A 16314-nucleotide genomic window follows, 5' to 3' on the forward strand; every position below is an offset into this window, starting at 1 on the left:
AAACCAACTTTACCCAAGTTATACTTAATGGGTTAGTTCACCCAAAAATGAAAATTCTGTCATTAATTACTCACCCTCATGTTGTTCCACACCTGTAAGACCTTCATTCATCTTCAGAACACAAATTAAGATATTTTTAAAGAAATCCAAGAGCTCTCCAACTCGTCCATAGACCGCAATTTAACCACCACTTACAAGATCAAGAAAGGTAATAAAGACATCATTAAAATAGTCGATGTGACTACAGTGGTTCAACCTTAATGTTGTGAAGTGACGAGAATACTTTTTGTGCGCAAAAACAAAACAAAAATAACAGCCTGGTCTCATTGTTAATATGTCGTAATACGTAACTTTCAAAGACACAAAACGTAAATTTTTGTACGTTTAGAAAGGTGCTAAAACGTTCAATTTTGACGTAATTATCGCACTAAAACATAAAAATACGTATGTTTTTACAAGGAAAAAACTTAAAATATTTACAAATCTTTCATGTCATAAAAATATATGTATATTTTCCCTTTTATCATTTTGTAGATAAATGTAAGATCATTAAACCCCACCCCGAACCTAAACATACCCATTTTATACAGAATGTTAAAAGAATAAAACATAATGGACAGAAATGTGTATGAAAATATCAATTTTACTAAAAAATATAACATTAAAACGATATTTTGAGCCACTAATCATACACCTACCCCTAAACCTACCCATAACAATTTCTTAAAACGTCAAAAGTGGTACCAAAAGTAGTTCAAATGATGATGACTGTCCTCTCTGGCAGTATTAGTTTTTATAGTCTACAGAGCAGAATTTGATTTATTAATCCGTGAAATTATGAATCTGTCTTCTCTCCATGAACGCGCGATACTCGTTTAAAATTTCAGTCCACTGAAAAACGGCATGCCGCAATCTGTCACGAAGCAGATGAGAACCAATGAGCGATCGATATCAGTGCCGTAAACAATGTCGTAACGCTTCTCGAAGGTGGCGCTACTTTCAAATTTGAATCATAACGAGCGCGGGCTTTGACTCTGCCGGTCGCTGCTGCTTAGAATGAAGATGAAGATCGATGGATAAAGGGCTGAATTTGGATCTGTTCCTTACAAACATGGATTCTAAAGATATGGAGTACAGCAATCAAATAAAATGGATGTGATTTGTAAATTGATGTTGTGTTTTGGTTTATCTTATGGTTGTATTGTCAGTCACTGCATAGGAGAAAATCGCACAGCAAACAAACTAAATATTAAAAAATGGTTAAACAATTACAGAAATTGTATTCATTTTAAGGTTTCAAATTGTAGTCTCGTTTAACATTATGTAATCCTCCGAAAAGAGTTTGCAGCACAAGTCACGAACAGAAATGTTATTTCATATTAAGAAGATGAGTAAACCGCTTTCAATAAATTGGACTTCAATAATTTAGACGATTTTAATATGGGAATTCATATGCATGCACACTTTACGTTACATTATTTAGGGTTTTTTTTGCTGTTAATAGCCTATGTGAGTATTTTTACATTTTAGTGCTATAAATATGTCAATGCTGTACGTTTTTGTGTGTATGAAAATGTAAGTAAATGTACGTGTGGTAGAACCACAATTTACGTAAAAATACACACGTATTCTCATGAGATCACGTTGAAAATAACAACTTTACTCAACAAATTTGCCAACTCGTTATTGGCCGGCTTTGTTTTTGTGCACAAAGTATTCTCGTCGCTTCATAAAATTAAGGTTGAACCACTGCAGTCACGTTGACTGTTTTAACAATGTCTTTATTCCCTATCTGGACCTTGAAAGTGGCGGTTAAATTGCTATGGACGAGTTAGCCACCTCTCGGATTTCATCAAAAAGATCTTAATTTGTGTTCTGAAGATGAACAAAGGTCTTACGGGTGTGGAACGGCATGAGGGTGAGTAATGACAGAATTTTTATTTTTGGGTGGACTAACCCTTTAAGTTATCCCCATAAAAAAAAAAGATTTCCACATAAGCTACTTTGCGTAAATGTCCCTGCAGCCTTTGCAAAGTGTTTGCTCTCGTGCAACCTCTCACACTGCCTCTGAGTTCCCAAAACAATAATGCTTACACCAAACATTTCATGGATCAGTGGTTGTTTTCCCCTTGAGCACCAGTTGATCCAGTAATGAACCAAGACCAAATATTAGCCTACTGTAAAAACAAAAGGCGGAAAAAAATAAAGTGGACAAGGTGTGGTCAAAGACTGACTTCTGAGAATTTTATGATGGCAATTTAAGGATTGTCACAGTACTATAAAAGGTCATTATTTGGCGAAGGACGGCCTTGCTCTTGAGACGTGTGGGTGCTTGTTGGGAGTTTTGTGACCTTGCTGAAAGAGTGGCAACAAACACTGCAGGTGTAGCTTGGGCTCATCAAGTTTTCACATCAAAAGCGAGTGGACTTCACTTCAGCAACTCCAGACAGCCATGCCCTTACGACCGAGGGCTTCCTCTCAACCTGGAAGAGCGAACACCCTTCCATCCCTTAAAAACATCACAGTTCTTCGCCCCAGAGCTTCGTCGTCTCAATCGAAGTCGCCTTTGGAGGATGAGCTCTCTTGTCCGGTCTGCTGCGAGATCTTCACCGACCCCGTGGTCCTGAAGTGCAGCCACAGTTTCTGCCGTGCCTGCCTTCAGCAGTTCTGGAACAGAAAGGCGGCCAAGAGGGAATGTCCAGTTTGCAGGAGGAAGAGCTCTCTGACGGAGCCCACCGTGAGTCTGGCTCTGAAGAACGTGTGCGATGCCATCTTACAGGAGCAGAAAAGACAAGGGTCTGCGAGAGCCGGCTCAGTTTTAGCCAACGGGACGTCCAAACCGGAGGCTCTTTGTGCTACTCACGGGGAGGGACTCAAATTGTTCTGCCAAAATGATGAAGAAGTTCTCTGCTGTGTTTGTCAAACGTCTAAGAAACATCAAGGCCACAGTGTGTGTCCTTTGGAAGAGGCAGCAAACGATCTCAAGGTGATAATATTTCTAAGAATATTTCTTAGGTTTAAGCATTTGTTTTACTTGTTTTTTTTGGGTTTTTTTGTCAGAGTTTAGAAAAACTTTTATCAATTTTTTTTTTTTTTTTTTTGAGGTTTTTGTAATGGTCATTCTCAATTCTAATTACTGAAATACAATTAAAGGCAGCACAATCAGAATTTATGAATGTAATTTAATATATCTTAATATAATAATAAATAATAATATAGTTTTCACATTATATAATGAGAATTTTGGGGAAAATGTGCTTAATTGTTAATAGTTTTTTTGGAAACACTACTTAAAAAGTGACGTAGTTACACATTACTACATGTACTTCCTAACAGTAAATTCTGCATAATTACAAGTAACTAACCCTAACCGTTAATCTATAGTAAGTACATGTTAAATGTCAATGGTAGGTTCAGATTACCTTGCCTTAATTGAAAATATATTAAAGAGTTAGTTGAAAATTCTGTCATTAAAGGGTTAGTTTACCCAAAAATGAAAATAATATCATTAATTACTCACCCTCATGTCGTTCTTAACCTGTAAGACTTTTGTTCATCTTCAGAACACAAATTAAGATATTTTTGATAAAATCTGATGGCTCAGTGAAGCCTCTATGGACAGCAAGATAATTTACACTTTCAGATGCCCAGAAAGCTACTAAAAAAACAGTGGATCAACCTTAATATTATAAAGCGACGAGAATACTTTTTGTTGCCAAAAAAAACCCCAAAATAGCAAGTTTTCAACAATATCTAGTGATGGCCGATTTCAAAACACTGCTTTGAAGCTTTACGAATCTTTTGTTTCGAATCAGTGGTTCGGAGCGCCAAAGTCACGTGATTTCAGTAAATAAGGTTTCGTTACGTCATAAGAGTTTCGATATTTCAGTAGTTCATGTGATTTTGGCAGTTTGATACACGCTCCGAACCGCTGATTCGAAACAAAAGATTCGTAAAGCTTCATGAAGCAGTGTTTTGAAATCACCCATCTAGATATTGTTGAAAAGTCATTATTTTGTTTTGCAAAAATACAAAAAGTATTCTCGTCACTTAATAATAAAGTTGAACCACTGTAGTCACATAAACTGTTTTAAATATGTCTTTAGTACCTTTCTGTCCATCTGAAAGTGTTAATTATCTTGCTGGCAATGAAGGCCTCACTGAGCCAACGGATTTTATCAAAAATATCTAAATTTGAGTTCTGAAGATGAACGAAAGTCTTACGGGTGTGGAGCAACATGAGGGTGAGTAATAAATTAAATAATTTTCATTTTTGGGTGAACTAACCCTTTAATTACTCTCCCTCATGTTGTTCCATATCGGTAAATCCTTTGTTCATCTATGGAGCACAAATTAAGATCTTTTTGATGAGGTTTCTGTCCCTCCATAGAGCTCCAATGCAACTACTACTTTCAAGGTCCAGAAAGGTAGGAAAGACATCATTAAAGTAATCCATGTGACTCCAGTGGTTTAACCTCAATTTTATGAAGCAAAGCAAGGGCTTTGTTTGAGCAACAACCAAAAAAAACCCCATAATTTGCCACTTTATTTACAAAATAATATCCAAAGCATGTTCACGCAACAATGTAAGTTCTCGCGTGAACACAAAACGCATGATGCTCTCATGAACACTTGCGCATATGTTGTTGACGAACACAACGTATGCGTTATGATGCTTTTTTTTTTTTTGAGAAAATGTGAGTAATTTTTCACAATCAGAGAAAACTTGATAATATCCAGGAATTTTAAAAGTGAAGTCATTACAGTTTTGAGCAGTAAAATGACAAATAGTGAATATGCGTTTTTCTTGAATATTTAATCAGTTTAAAAAAAAAAAGTTAACAAACTGTCCTAGTACCTGCTTATACCTTTTATTAAGATGCGTATTGGTCGATTTGATCATGACAGATGATGTAAATACAGGTGTAAACAGGGTCTAAAACATTTTCAACTTGTCCTTTTTCAACCACTTCCAGAGGTAGTCGAAAATGCATTCGACCAGATAGCTTTTGTAATGTAAACACTTGTGTGGTCCAATGCAATTTGAACAGCCGCAAAAGATCGCCTAATGCGGAAACATTATCGGAAGCGTGCTAGCCAGATGGGATTTAAACATGTTGGCTGTGTAGACCGAAGTTTGGTTTGAAGGTAAAAAATGTACCAAGCACAATGTTCTCTCACCATTCCTGATTTCAAACCCAATGACAGCGTTTGGCTGGTCTTGCAGCTGTCAGACAAAAGCGTCTGCTCTCTGTATGTTTTTCCTTCATCTCCAGTTGCGTTCATATGTAAATTGCGTGAGCTTATTTCGTCCATTACATTGAAAGATCATTTACAAGTGAGATGGATTACAACACCAGGTGTAGACAAGTATGCGTCTCCCTCGTCTACTTGTAAACCGATCTACCAAAACACATTTTAATACCGGGTGTAAACCGGGGCATAAAGAGATACTGTAAATTAGAGTGAAATGTACATTTCTCTTCTCCAGGAGGAAATGCGGCAGATTGTCATCCCACTTAAGAGAAGTCTTAGATGCCTCTATGAGGCCAAACAAGAATGTGATGACATAACCGTCCACATCAAGGTATCAGCAGAGCACGTTCCAGACTTACAAACATCATATGATACACATCAACAGATACCTGCATTACTCATTGCATTACCTTTTAATGTTCTCATAGAACCAAAGACAACAGACAGAGAAACAAATTCACGAGGAGTTTGCAGAGCTTCAACAATTTCTTTTGAAGGAGGAAGCTGCTAGGATTGCTCTTCTGGGAGAAGAAGAAGAGGCAAAGAAACAGACGATGAAGAAAAAAACTGACATAATCACTCGTGATATACTCACGTTTTCTCAGGCTGTCATGGCCATTGAAAATGAGATTGCTAGTGACGACAGCCTCTTTTTACAGGTAACCTGCTGTATTTGGATTGTTAACTAATCTTATCAATTTTGCACAAACATTAGCACAAGTAACTGGTTTTACTTTTTCCCACAGAACTACAAGAATGTCAAGATGAGGTAATTCTGCACTGCACATTTGAAAGTATTTGATTGATTTGTTTGCATATAATCCATCACAACTAACCTGACTTAATGTTATTACAGAGCTCAGATAACGTTTCACGAGCCAGAAGCCGTCCCTGAATCTCTAATCGATGTTGCGGAGCACATCACCTCCCTGAAGTTCAGAGTGTGGGAAAAAATGCAGAGTCTGGTGGAATGCAGTGAGTGTTCAGTTACTATAGAGCTGGATGAGTTTGTGTAAACATTCAGGATTTCAGAATAGGTTTCCTTTATATTCATGAGTTGGAATTTGAATTGAACAGCTCAGGTTCAAAAGGAAGGGCAGGAAGAGAAAATTACTGCAGTTCAAAGAAAGTCAAAGGGAGAAAAACATGTTTTCCATCTAGTAAATCTGCTTCATGTTGTTTGACTCCACTTTGAACTAAATTAGAGCATTCTGGGAAATATGGAACAAAAAACAAATACAAAACTCATGCCATTTGTTAAGCCAATATTACTGTGTGAGGATGTTCAAACAAATGCCAAAAAACTACAAATGGCTAGTTGCAGATAGTATTTGGGTCACTGATGAATAAGATTTGTTTAAATGTTTAAAAAAACATAATGGGGATTAATACATTTTGAAGTTTTATTAAATGTTAACAATAAAATTATGTGGTTTTTATAATCAATTAACACCTCTTTTGTCATTTTTTACAATATGGACAAAATTTGTCACCAAAAAAGTCATTTGGTTTAAAGAAAGTCACTTTTGTTATAATGAATAACGATATTTTCAAACAATGCTAACAGGCTGATATATAGCTAGTTAGCTAACTAGCTAGCAAAAGGAAAATCAAACATTTTATATTTAGTAAAATATTACAAAATTTTCCATGATTTATAGCGGTTGTACCGAATGACCTGATGTTTCGTGTAACGTGTATGAGCAAGTGAAATCATGAATTTTTCAAATAGTTAAAAGGGAGTTAGTTACTTTGCTTCATGACCATGTGGTCCTTTGCAGGTGTCTGAGTGATGTCACATCCTGTCACATGATACTGACCGCATGACTTGATCCAAAATGTTCCCTTTATATTGGTTACTCCGAATGACATCAATTAAATTCATTTTTAACGCTCATTCTTTCTCATTACAAAGCAACAACTTCTACACATAATTTTAATACCATTTTGCACTATGTTGATATATGATGTTATAAAATCATGCCAGAATAAAAATATATATACATTTAATACAGTTTAAGATATTTTAATCACAAATGAAATGGCTGTATTGGCATTTGGACGGTTAAACCGAATGACCTTTTGACACTTCAAAATCTTTAAAAAACCTTTATATGTAGCAAAATATAATTAAAACCTTTTGGATTCAATAAAAGAGATCTAGTTGTACTACCTTACATACTTTGGATGTCATATCTTTGTTTTTTATTATTATTAAGGCCAAAAAAATGACCCGTCACTTCATTGACCCATTTAAAAAAAAAAAAAAAGTTACACACTTGAATGACATTGAATTCAACTCTTTTTTTAAACACTTTGTTATAATGTCTTCCCACTTTTTCCACCCCTTAGCTCCAGTGACGCTGGACCCCAACACAGCCTACCCCTGTTTGTCTCTAAGCAAGAATCTAACAAGTGTGTCCAACACGGGGGTGATAAAAGAGCTGCCTGATAACCCTGAGCGCTTCGACCACTTTGTTTTTGTACTGGGCTCCAAGGGTTTCACCTCCGGATGCCATTCCTGGGAGGTGGAGGTGGGCCAAAATAATGACTGGGTAATAGGTGTGGTTAAAGAATCCATAGCCAGGAAGGGCAAAATCTCTGGCTGTCCAGAAGGAGGATTCTGGACCATCGCTCTCTCTGATGGGAAGTACACGGCCATGACCACCCCCCACACACCGCTCAAGCTGAAGGGACACCTGGAAAGGGTCCGAGTGAAGATCGACTATGATGCTGGAGAGGTCAGCTTCTTTGACTCAGTGGACGTCACACCCATCTACACATTTAATGACCACTTTACTGAGAGGATGTTCCCTTTTTTCTGTCCGGGGGCAAATATAAATGGAAACAATCCAGGGCCGTTGAAGATCTGCCCTGTGAGAGTGGCAGTATGGAACAGTGCCTCCTGGTGACAGTTAGCTGTACGGCAGCTTTATTTGTGTATTTGTACTCCAGTTATACAGCACCAGTCAAAGGTTTGGAAACATTTACTATTTAATCTAATATTTTTCAGATTTTGGAATAAAATTAAATCATAAAATAACACCAATCTTTTTATTTGACTTTGCATGGACCTTCTCAGTGAACTCAGTGAAGTTCATGAGGTGCGTTCTGGGATGCATATTCACATGTATGCTTGAAACCAACTAATCCAAATTGTCCATTTTGGGAATCAAAATGCATTTTTAATTTGAACCATTTGCACAGTTTATATTTGTCAGTCATGTCATTTTCTTTTGCGTCAGAGCTGTCCAATAAATTACCTGGTGAGACTCATTTTCTGATGTAATAGAATCTCTTATCTACACTCTTAAAAACAAAGGTTCTTTATTGGCATTGATGCTTCCATGAAGAATCTTTAAATTCCATGGAATTCTTCCATTGCACAAAAGGTTATATGTAGTGGAAAAAAAAAAGGTGTCAGGGTTGGGTGAAGGGATGAGATGAGGACTCGATGCAGAGAACAGGCTTTTTATTTGTTAATAAAAACAAAAACAAACAATGGCGACAGGACAAGGCTTAGCAGGGATAGACATGATTGGTATGTACTATGATGACGCACTGGCACAGGACTGCAAACACAAATAAATAGGAGAGCAAATAAAGCAGGTAACGAGAGAGGACAGACAGGGCAAATGAACCAATAATCAGATAACAAGAAGGGCGGGGTTAGACAATAAACGAATGACAAGCCATGTGCTCACACCAAACATAAAAACAAGAGCACATGGTCAACAAACACAATCAAAAACCATGTGCTCAAACAAAACAAGACGCAAACATGCAGCCAATGCAAGCTCTCACCGACTGCGTGTCTACATAGCACGAGACAAGAAGAAAGCAGACGGCCAATATAAGCATGAACTGTGTGCTAACCCAAACACAACACGCAAACACACACACAGAAGAGTGAACGGCCAAAGTTAGGTCGAAACGACACACTTAACGATTAGCTAAATCATTCTAAGACTGATTTGAACACACTATATGATTTTGACTGTAAACGCCGACTAAACGCAACTGGCTCTGCCTCCAAACAAGAATAAACCAGACCAAAATGACAAAATTTTCTTTAGGTTTGTAAAATGTTGCACAAAAACATGGTTCTTTTAAGAATTGTTCACTGGAAAATTCTTTGGGGAACCAAAATGATTATTTATTTTGGAACCTTATTTTTAAGAGTGTATTATCCTCACTGAGGCGAATCATGATGATTTTCCTCCAGTTTAGGCTTTTACCCTTGAATGCTGCAGCAGTAAAGACAGACTCTTCAAAATTTCTTGGAGAGACCGAGCAAAAATAAGCATGCCCACTCTTCATATAGTAGTTGTCAACCCATGTTGATTACGTTCATGGCACAAACTAACCAAAACTGATTTATCAGTTACTTCTCAGAACTGAAGTCCCCATTATCAGTGTCCACTCAACAACGGCTAGCCTCATATTCTTAGGCAGAACACATAACTTCTTTTTCTTCTAAAGTGTCTCTGCCACATATACCCACAATTCCCAAACATGTCGTCATAAAAGCAAAACAGAGTAAAAAAAGTAAAATACAAAAATTCCTGACCTGCAAAACTAATTTTAAGCATAAGACTTTAGATAACAGGTTTTGAAGCTCATGAGAAATGTAGTCAAATGTGTGCAAACCATTGATTGGTAGTTTTATGTATTATATGTTTGTATAATTTACTGATATTTACATTTACCTCATATATAAATGTCACTATGTAAAAAAAAGTCAAATCAGAAAAGTCAGTTGTATTCATTGTGCTTTTCACAATGCTACGTTTAGTTCAAGTCTTATATAAGCTTGGTAAACCCAGTAGATGTATGTAATAATTTATGAAATTGAAATTTTTTTTGTTTTGTTTTTTTATCAAAATGTAAAATAAATTATTGTGTCTATAAGGTAGATCCCATATTGTTTGCTGAGGTGCATGTAGTAGCATAGAGATGCTACCAGAAAATACAACATTAAATACTAAATATGTGAAGCATTGGTGTTTTTTTCCAAAATGGTGAATGACAAATTATAAAGTTTGGAAAAAATGACAATATTGCAGTATTGTTTGTTTAGTTAGTTTTATTGTAATGGACACACTAGAAAATGAAGTTTTCATTTGTCTGTCGTAAAAGTTAATGGCAGTGCTTATCACATTATTTATGATAGGTAATACAGCGTATCTGGATTAGCCCTTTGGTGACCTTCCTCTGCTTTGTGCTTCTGGTTTACCAGGGCACCGTTTCTCCAGTGTAGTCCAAGAATCCACCATGCTGCTTCTCAGTAAGGCTGCCAATGACACTCAGTATCCCCTCCACACTTTGTCTGGTGTTGATAGGGGCCTGGTGGACAAGCAGAGAATAACAAGCAATTAAAATAGTGCAATGCTGTCAAACAGAGACCATCTGTGTGCTTTTGTAATCTTTAAGCCTCGTGTTGTTTGGTTTCTGAGAGACTCTAGGATCATTTTAATGATGAATATTAACGTTGAAGAATTATACTGGTTTTTAAATTCCTTATAAGAGCTGATTATGAACAAAATTTCAATTTTAACACTTCATGGCCTGGTTTCACAGACAGGGCTTACATTAGATCTTAGTTCAATTAGGACATTTAAGTAACTTTTATAAACGTGATTTAGAAAAAAAGCATCTTGAGACAAAACAATGGCACAGATATATTTTAAGATATGTCAGTACAAGTTGCTTTCAGTTAAAACAGCTCAAACATACATCTTAGGGTGTACTTACAGGCATGTTTGCCTTGAACCGAGCCCGAGCGTAACTGTCCCCCCTCCCCACTCCCCCGGTGGCCTGCACTCACACTGCACTTAACGTTCCAGGCCGGAGCACGCTTACGTCATATACGATGCAACTTTTTGAATGGAAGAAAACAGGAAGAAATGCACAGATACTGCTTAATATATTTATCATTTATGCCGCGCAGCGATTTTGACTTGTACGTATCAGAGGATTATTACAGCAGCTGGCGTTAATGGAGGAATTTGCAGCTTTACTCGCAAACTACAATTTCTGTTCAATAAGATGAGAATCAGACACGATATTAACTGAAATACACTCAAATTAATTACATGAATTGATAAGTGTACTATCAGAGTAGTAATAAAGATGTTTGCCGTCGAAACGAACCGCACCAGGACACACTTGTCAAAAGAACCGGGCTTTGAGGGTCAAACACACTTGGGCACAGTTCAGAGCACCTAGTGTGAGTACACCCTTAGTCTGGGACTAGTTTAAGCCTTGTCTGTGAAACTGGGGGCAAATGTACTTCTGAGACACCTCAATCTACTTACTAGGTTTTGATTCAAGAGGAACATATTAATATTTAAATGGAATATTAGTTAATTTCAAAGTTTAATTTGAAAAAACAAAAAAACAAAACCTGTTCCAGCGAATCTAGGAAAGTGAATTATTACTGAATCCAGATCTACCTGATCTCCCCCCATGTCTGTGTTCACCCATCCTGGGTGAAGGGAAATGCAGAGGATCTCATCTGCCTTTAAGTCCCTAGCAGTGTACACGGTCAACATGTTAAGACCTGCCTGAAAGAAAATAGATGCATGACAAATTTTATTCACACTTAAGTTTGTTCACACTGCAACCACTTCTAATTTGATTTCAGATTCAAATCAGTTGAGACAGTGTTTGTACCAGTGTCATAACAAACACAGGACAGTGTACTGTTCAGACAGTACAGTAGTCAGTTATGAATTTGCACAATTACTATTCATTATTGTATTATTATGTATATTTAGTTTCCTGAATGGACAAAAGAGAAAAAAACACATTTCGAAATAGATCTGATTTCAGACCACATTTCCTGCCTGTCTCAAGAGAGAATACCTTGCTGATTGCTTGCTGCATACCTTGCTGATACTGTATGGGAAAAGTGGGAATGGCTCTGGCGATGATAGCATGATGCCCATAGATGATGAATCTGTGAAGATGTTGATCACAGCTGCTTTATCACAGGACATCCCTGGTTTGCCACTAGCTTTAGCTGCTGCTTGCAGATACGGCAGGTACTCCTGATTAAAGACGTTCACCACCAAGTGTTTAGATATTGCAAGAATTCAAGTCTTGTTTTGAATTCGTCTTGCTCCCAAAAACACTTTCATTACCCTAATGACAAATAAAGGTCCTATCACGTTGGTGTTGAAGGCGTGGATCATGTCCTCAACAGTGGTGGTCCACATGGTTTTTTGTGGCAACACTGCAGCATTATTTATGATCAGGTTCAAACCATTCTTACCCAGTAGAGAACCCACTTTCTTGGCAGATTCTTTGATACTGTTTGGATCAGCAACATCTAATATTGGCAGAAAAAATATAGCAGTTGTTAAATTCTAACCTCAAAATACAACTTATTTTGAAATGTAAAACGTAGTCTAAAAGAAGAATGCACATTTACCAAGCTGCACAAGGGTGATGACACCAGGATGCTCTTTGGCCAGTTGTCTCAGTGCCTGAATCAGAAAAATATTACAAATGATAAATTACAGATATCTTTAGCTGTCTTCTGTCTTGAGCTCTTGAATACTCACCTCAGAATTTGTCCCATCTGGGTCACGACATGCAGCAAAAATTTTGGAGCAATGGGCCTCCAGGAGTTGCTTGACCATTTCTAGACCCAAGCCTCGGTTGGCCCCGGTCACGAGAGCGCTGCAAGCCTTTAATGTCGCCATGTCCAAAGACGATCAGTCTGGTTCTATCATCCAATCTGCCTTATTGGGCTTTTTATATGGGATGCAGAGTGGATGGCACACCCCATTTTGCACTGGTCTGTTGTCCTATTGTTGTAAAGAGAGCCATGATAAGTCAATATGACATTACAAAGCATAAACTTATCGGCACTAATAGTTAGTAGAGTAATAAAACTGCTTTACAACGAGCACATGTCAGGAGTGAGTGTAGAGATTAAAGATCTGGTGCCGTATTCACAATACATTTTATCTTACCACTAAGAGTTCTCATAAATGTCAGTAAAAGTTCTTAGTTAAGATTTTTATCTTAAAACCTTTTCACAAAGCTGCTGAGGACAATGTTTACTAAGGAATAGAGAGAAGTCTTAAGCTAGGAATAAGGGCGGGGTTGACCTTGTTTCTGTGGATGACGTCAACATGCTTACTAACTATGACCACAGTGATTGGCTGATGGGGGAGGAGTCTCTGTCAGCGATTTAATCATAGAAATATTCTAGAATGAGGTATCATGTTGCCATCTTCAAATAAAGGTTTTAAAATGTAGGCTGAATGTCACTAATTAAACTAGTATATTAGCTAGAAAACAACAGTCCTATAGAAAAAAAAACTGCACTGAAATAAATTACTTTAGTTGTGTCAAAACAGCAAGTATGACCCATAAACTGAAGAGCTGATTATTAGCTCCATTATCGCCAATGTGACTTTGAGTAAGGCATTTATCTATAGGTTGTTCAAGAGAATCATTCCCTGTAATAATTTAACTTCAGGATACTTTAGATAAAAAATAATGTTAAATGAACCACACTGAATAAACAGAACAAATAATGTGTTGATAAAGATCAGAGCCTTCACAACTTGTGCTGCTTGGTTGAAGAATAGTCATATTTCAGAGAGGACAGATAGGGCAAATGAACCAATAATCAGATAACAAGAAGGGCGGGGTTAGACAATAAACAGGAGAGCACATGGCACATAGAATCGAATATGACAAGCCATGTGCTCACACCAAACATATAAACAAGAACACATGGTCAACGAACACATCAAAAACCATGTGCTCAAACAAAACAAGACACAAACATGCACCAATGCAAGACAAGAAGAAAGCAGACGGCCAATATAAACATGAATTGTGTGCTAACCCAAACACAACACACACACACACACACACACATGCACAGAAGAGTTAACGGCCAAAGTTAGGTTGAAACCGCACAACAAGACAGAACACATGGAGAATGAGGGAATGCTCATCCCGTGCTCACAACATAAGACAAACACAGTGAGCATGACTGCCCAAACCCAGACACAGAACCAAAACCAAACTAGACTAAAGTGCTGGGATCTCAACACCACACTCCAGACACAACACAACTCTCCATGCAAAGGAACCACATTAGGCCCAAGTGAACTCAGAACTGCATGCCCACAATGACAAGACTGAAGGAGTGTTAAGCCGGGACACACTTAAGCCGCGCACACACTTAACGATTGTAAGGCCGATTATGAATGAAAATGGATACTTATGACTGGTCACGCTCAAACGTGTACAGTCAGAGCCAGTTGCGTTCAGTCTGTGATCACGGTCAGTGTTCAAATTCCATGTGTAAGTATTTAAATCTGCTTCAGTCGCAGGAAACAATCGCTGTATGTTGAGCACAGTCTTAGAATGTTTTAGCCAGTCATTAAATGTGTGCATGGCTTTAACGGCTAGATGAAACATTCCAAGACTGATTTGAACACACTATATGATTTTGACTGTAAACACTGACTAAACGCAACTGGCACTGACTGTGCGTTTGGGCATAATCAGTTGTAAGTATAAAATTGCATTTAAAATTAAAATTACAATTGTAAAGTGTGTCCCTGGCTTCAGGGCTCTGCCTCCAAACAAGAATAAACCAGACCAAAGTTTACTTTAGGTTTGTAAAATGTTGCAAAAAAACATGGTTCTTTTAAGAACTGTTCACTAAAACATTCTTTGGGAACCAAAATGATTATTTCTTAGCCAAAACACATCACTTGTTTTTCTTCTAAAGTGCCACATATACCCACAATTCCCAAACATGTCTTCATAAAAGCAAAAATTCCTGACCTGCAAAACTAATTTTAAGCATAAGACTTTAGATCAACAGGTTTTGAAGCTTATGAGAAATGTAGTGAAATGTGTGCAGACCTTTGGTTGTGTCACGGAGTCACTTCCCACCACCAATTCACAACACACATCATCACCGGATTTCCATGCTCCGCCCACTCATTCCCAATCATCCGAATACTAATCAGCAGCACTTACATCTCATCACATCAGCAATATAAGAACACTCACTTCCCGCACTTCAGTGTCTGGTCTCGTTTGTACGTACCTGGACTCCTTACCTCTCCTCCCATGTCTCCGTGTCTCCACTCCTTTGTCAAGTCTTGTCTTCCCTCGTCGATTCATCTACAAAAGAGAAAGGACTCTATTACTGTACAGCTAAGTGACTATACTCAACGTGCTTATATCTGCAAACTACTTACCAGTGTTATTCCTGTGTTCGTACCTCTGTCTCAAAATAAACAACCTGTGTTATGTTTACCCTTTTCTCCCTGTCTGTGTCTGACAGAAGACCAGACCGTATGCAGAGCTCCACGAACACAGGCGAGGATCGTACCCCGGAACAGTTTGCCTCTCTGGTGAACGCGGTACGATCCTCTCTCACTACATCCACCATGAGCACGTCACCTGCAGTCACTCTCAAATTAGTATACGCCGTTCACCAAGCACTCCTTCACCCAGCACCCACTGCAACAACTTCTTCAGCTGCCTCTGCCAGTCCCATGGCCCGATCAGCATCATTCACAGGCACGGCGGAGGACTGCAGCGGGTTTCTACTCCAATGCTCGCTATATCTAGAAGCACAGTCTCATTTCTTCGCTACGGAACATGCCAGGGTGGCGGTTATCATCTCTCTGCTGTCTGGACGAGTTTTATAATGGGTGCAACCCCTCTGGGAATCCAACGCTCCGGTAACAGCCATGATTAACAACTTCTTCAGCCATTTCAGAGAGGTTTTCGGACAAAGCCCAGCTGACCTGTCCGTACATGACCAACTGTTCAATCTACGCCGTGAGTATGTATGCACTTCGATTCTGCACTTTGGCGGCTGCCAGTGGATGGAATGAAACGGCACTAATTACAGCTTTCCATCAAGGACTCACTCCTAAAGTGAAACAGTTAATGGTCATGTACGATAATTCTATGGGTCTAGAAAACCTTATTCAAAAGACTAATACGAGTGGCTCAACACTTCTCTGCATGTGCTGTGCTTTCATCCGCTGCCAGTTCTCTGCC

General features: G+C 38.1%; 2 protein-coding genes across 2 annotated transcripts; one reads left to right on the forward strand and one right to left on the reverse strand.

Moving 5' to 3' along the window:
* Nucleotides 1-2452: 2452 nt before the first annotated feature.
* On the forward strand, nucleotides 2453-8363 carry trim35-12 (tripartite motif containing 35-12). Its single transcript, XM_067372032.1, has 6 exons — nucleotides 2453-2986; nucleotides 5492-5587; nucleotides 5685-5915; nucleotides 6003-6025; nucleotides 6113-6231; nucleotides 7609-8363. The coding sequence occupies exons 1-6, from the start codon at nucleotides 2453-2455 to the stop codon at nucleotides 8166-8168; spliced, it is 1563 nt and encodes a 520-aa protein (XP_067228133.1). The 3' UTR covers nucleotides 8169-8363.
* A 2046-nt stretch (nucleotides 8364-10409) lies between these two features.
* On the reverse strand, nucleotides 10410-12965 carry LOC137009663 (C-signal-like). The gene is made up of 6 exons (XM_067372073.1): nucleotides 12825-12965; nucleotides 12692-12746; nucleotides 12402-12589; nucleotides 12147-12308; nucleotides 11712-11822; nucleotides 10410-10602 (listed from the first exon to the last, which is right to left on the reverse strand). Exons 1-6 carry the CDS (start codon nucleotides 12963-12965, stop codon nucleotides 10489-10491), a joined length of 771 nt encoding a protein of 256 aa, XP_067228174.1. The 3' UTR covers nucleotides 10410-10488.
* Between the last annotated feature and the right edge of the window lie 3349 nt (nucleotides 12966-16314).

Source organism: Chanodichthys erythropterus, chromosome 3 (genome assembly GCF_024489055.1).
Source record: "Chanodichthys erythropterus isolate Z2021 chromosome 3, ASM2448905v1, whole genome shotgun sequence".
In the NCBI taxonomy this organism is placed as follows: domain Eukaryota; kingdom Metazoa; phylum Chordata; class Actinopteri; order Cypriniformes; family Xenocyprididae; genus Chanodichthys; species Chanodichthys erythropterus.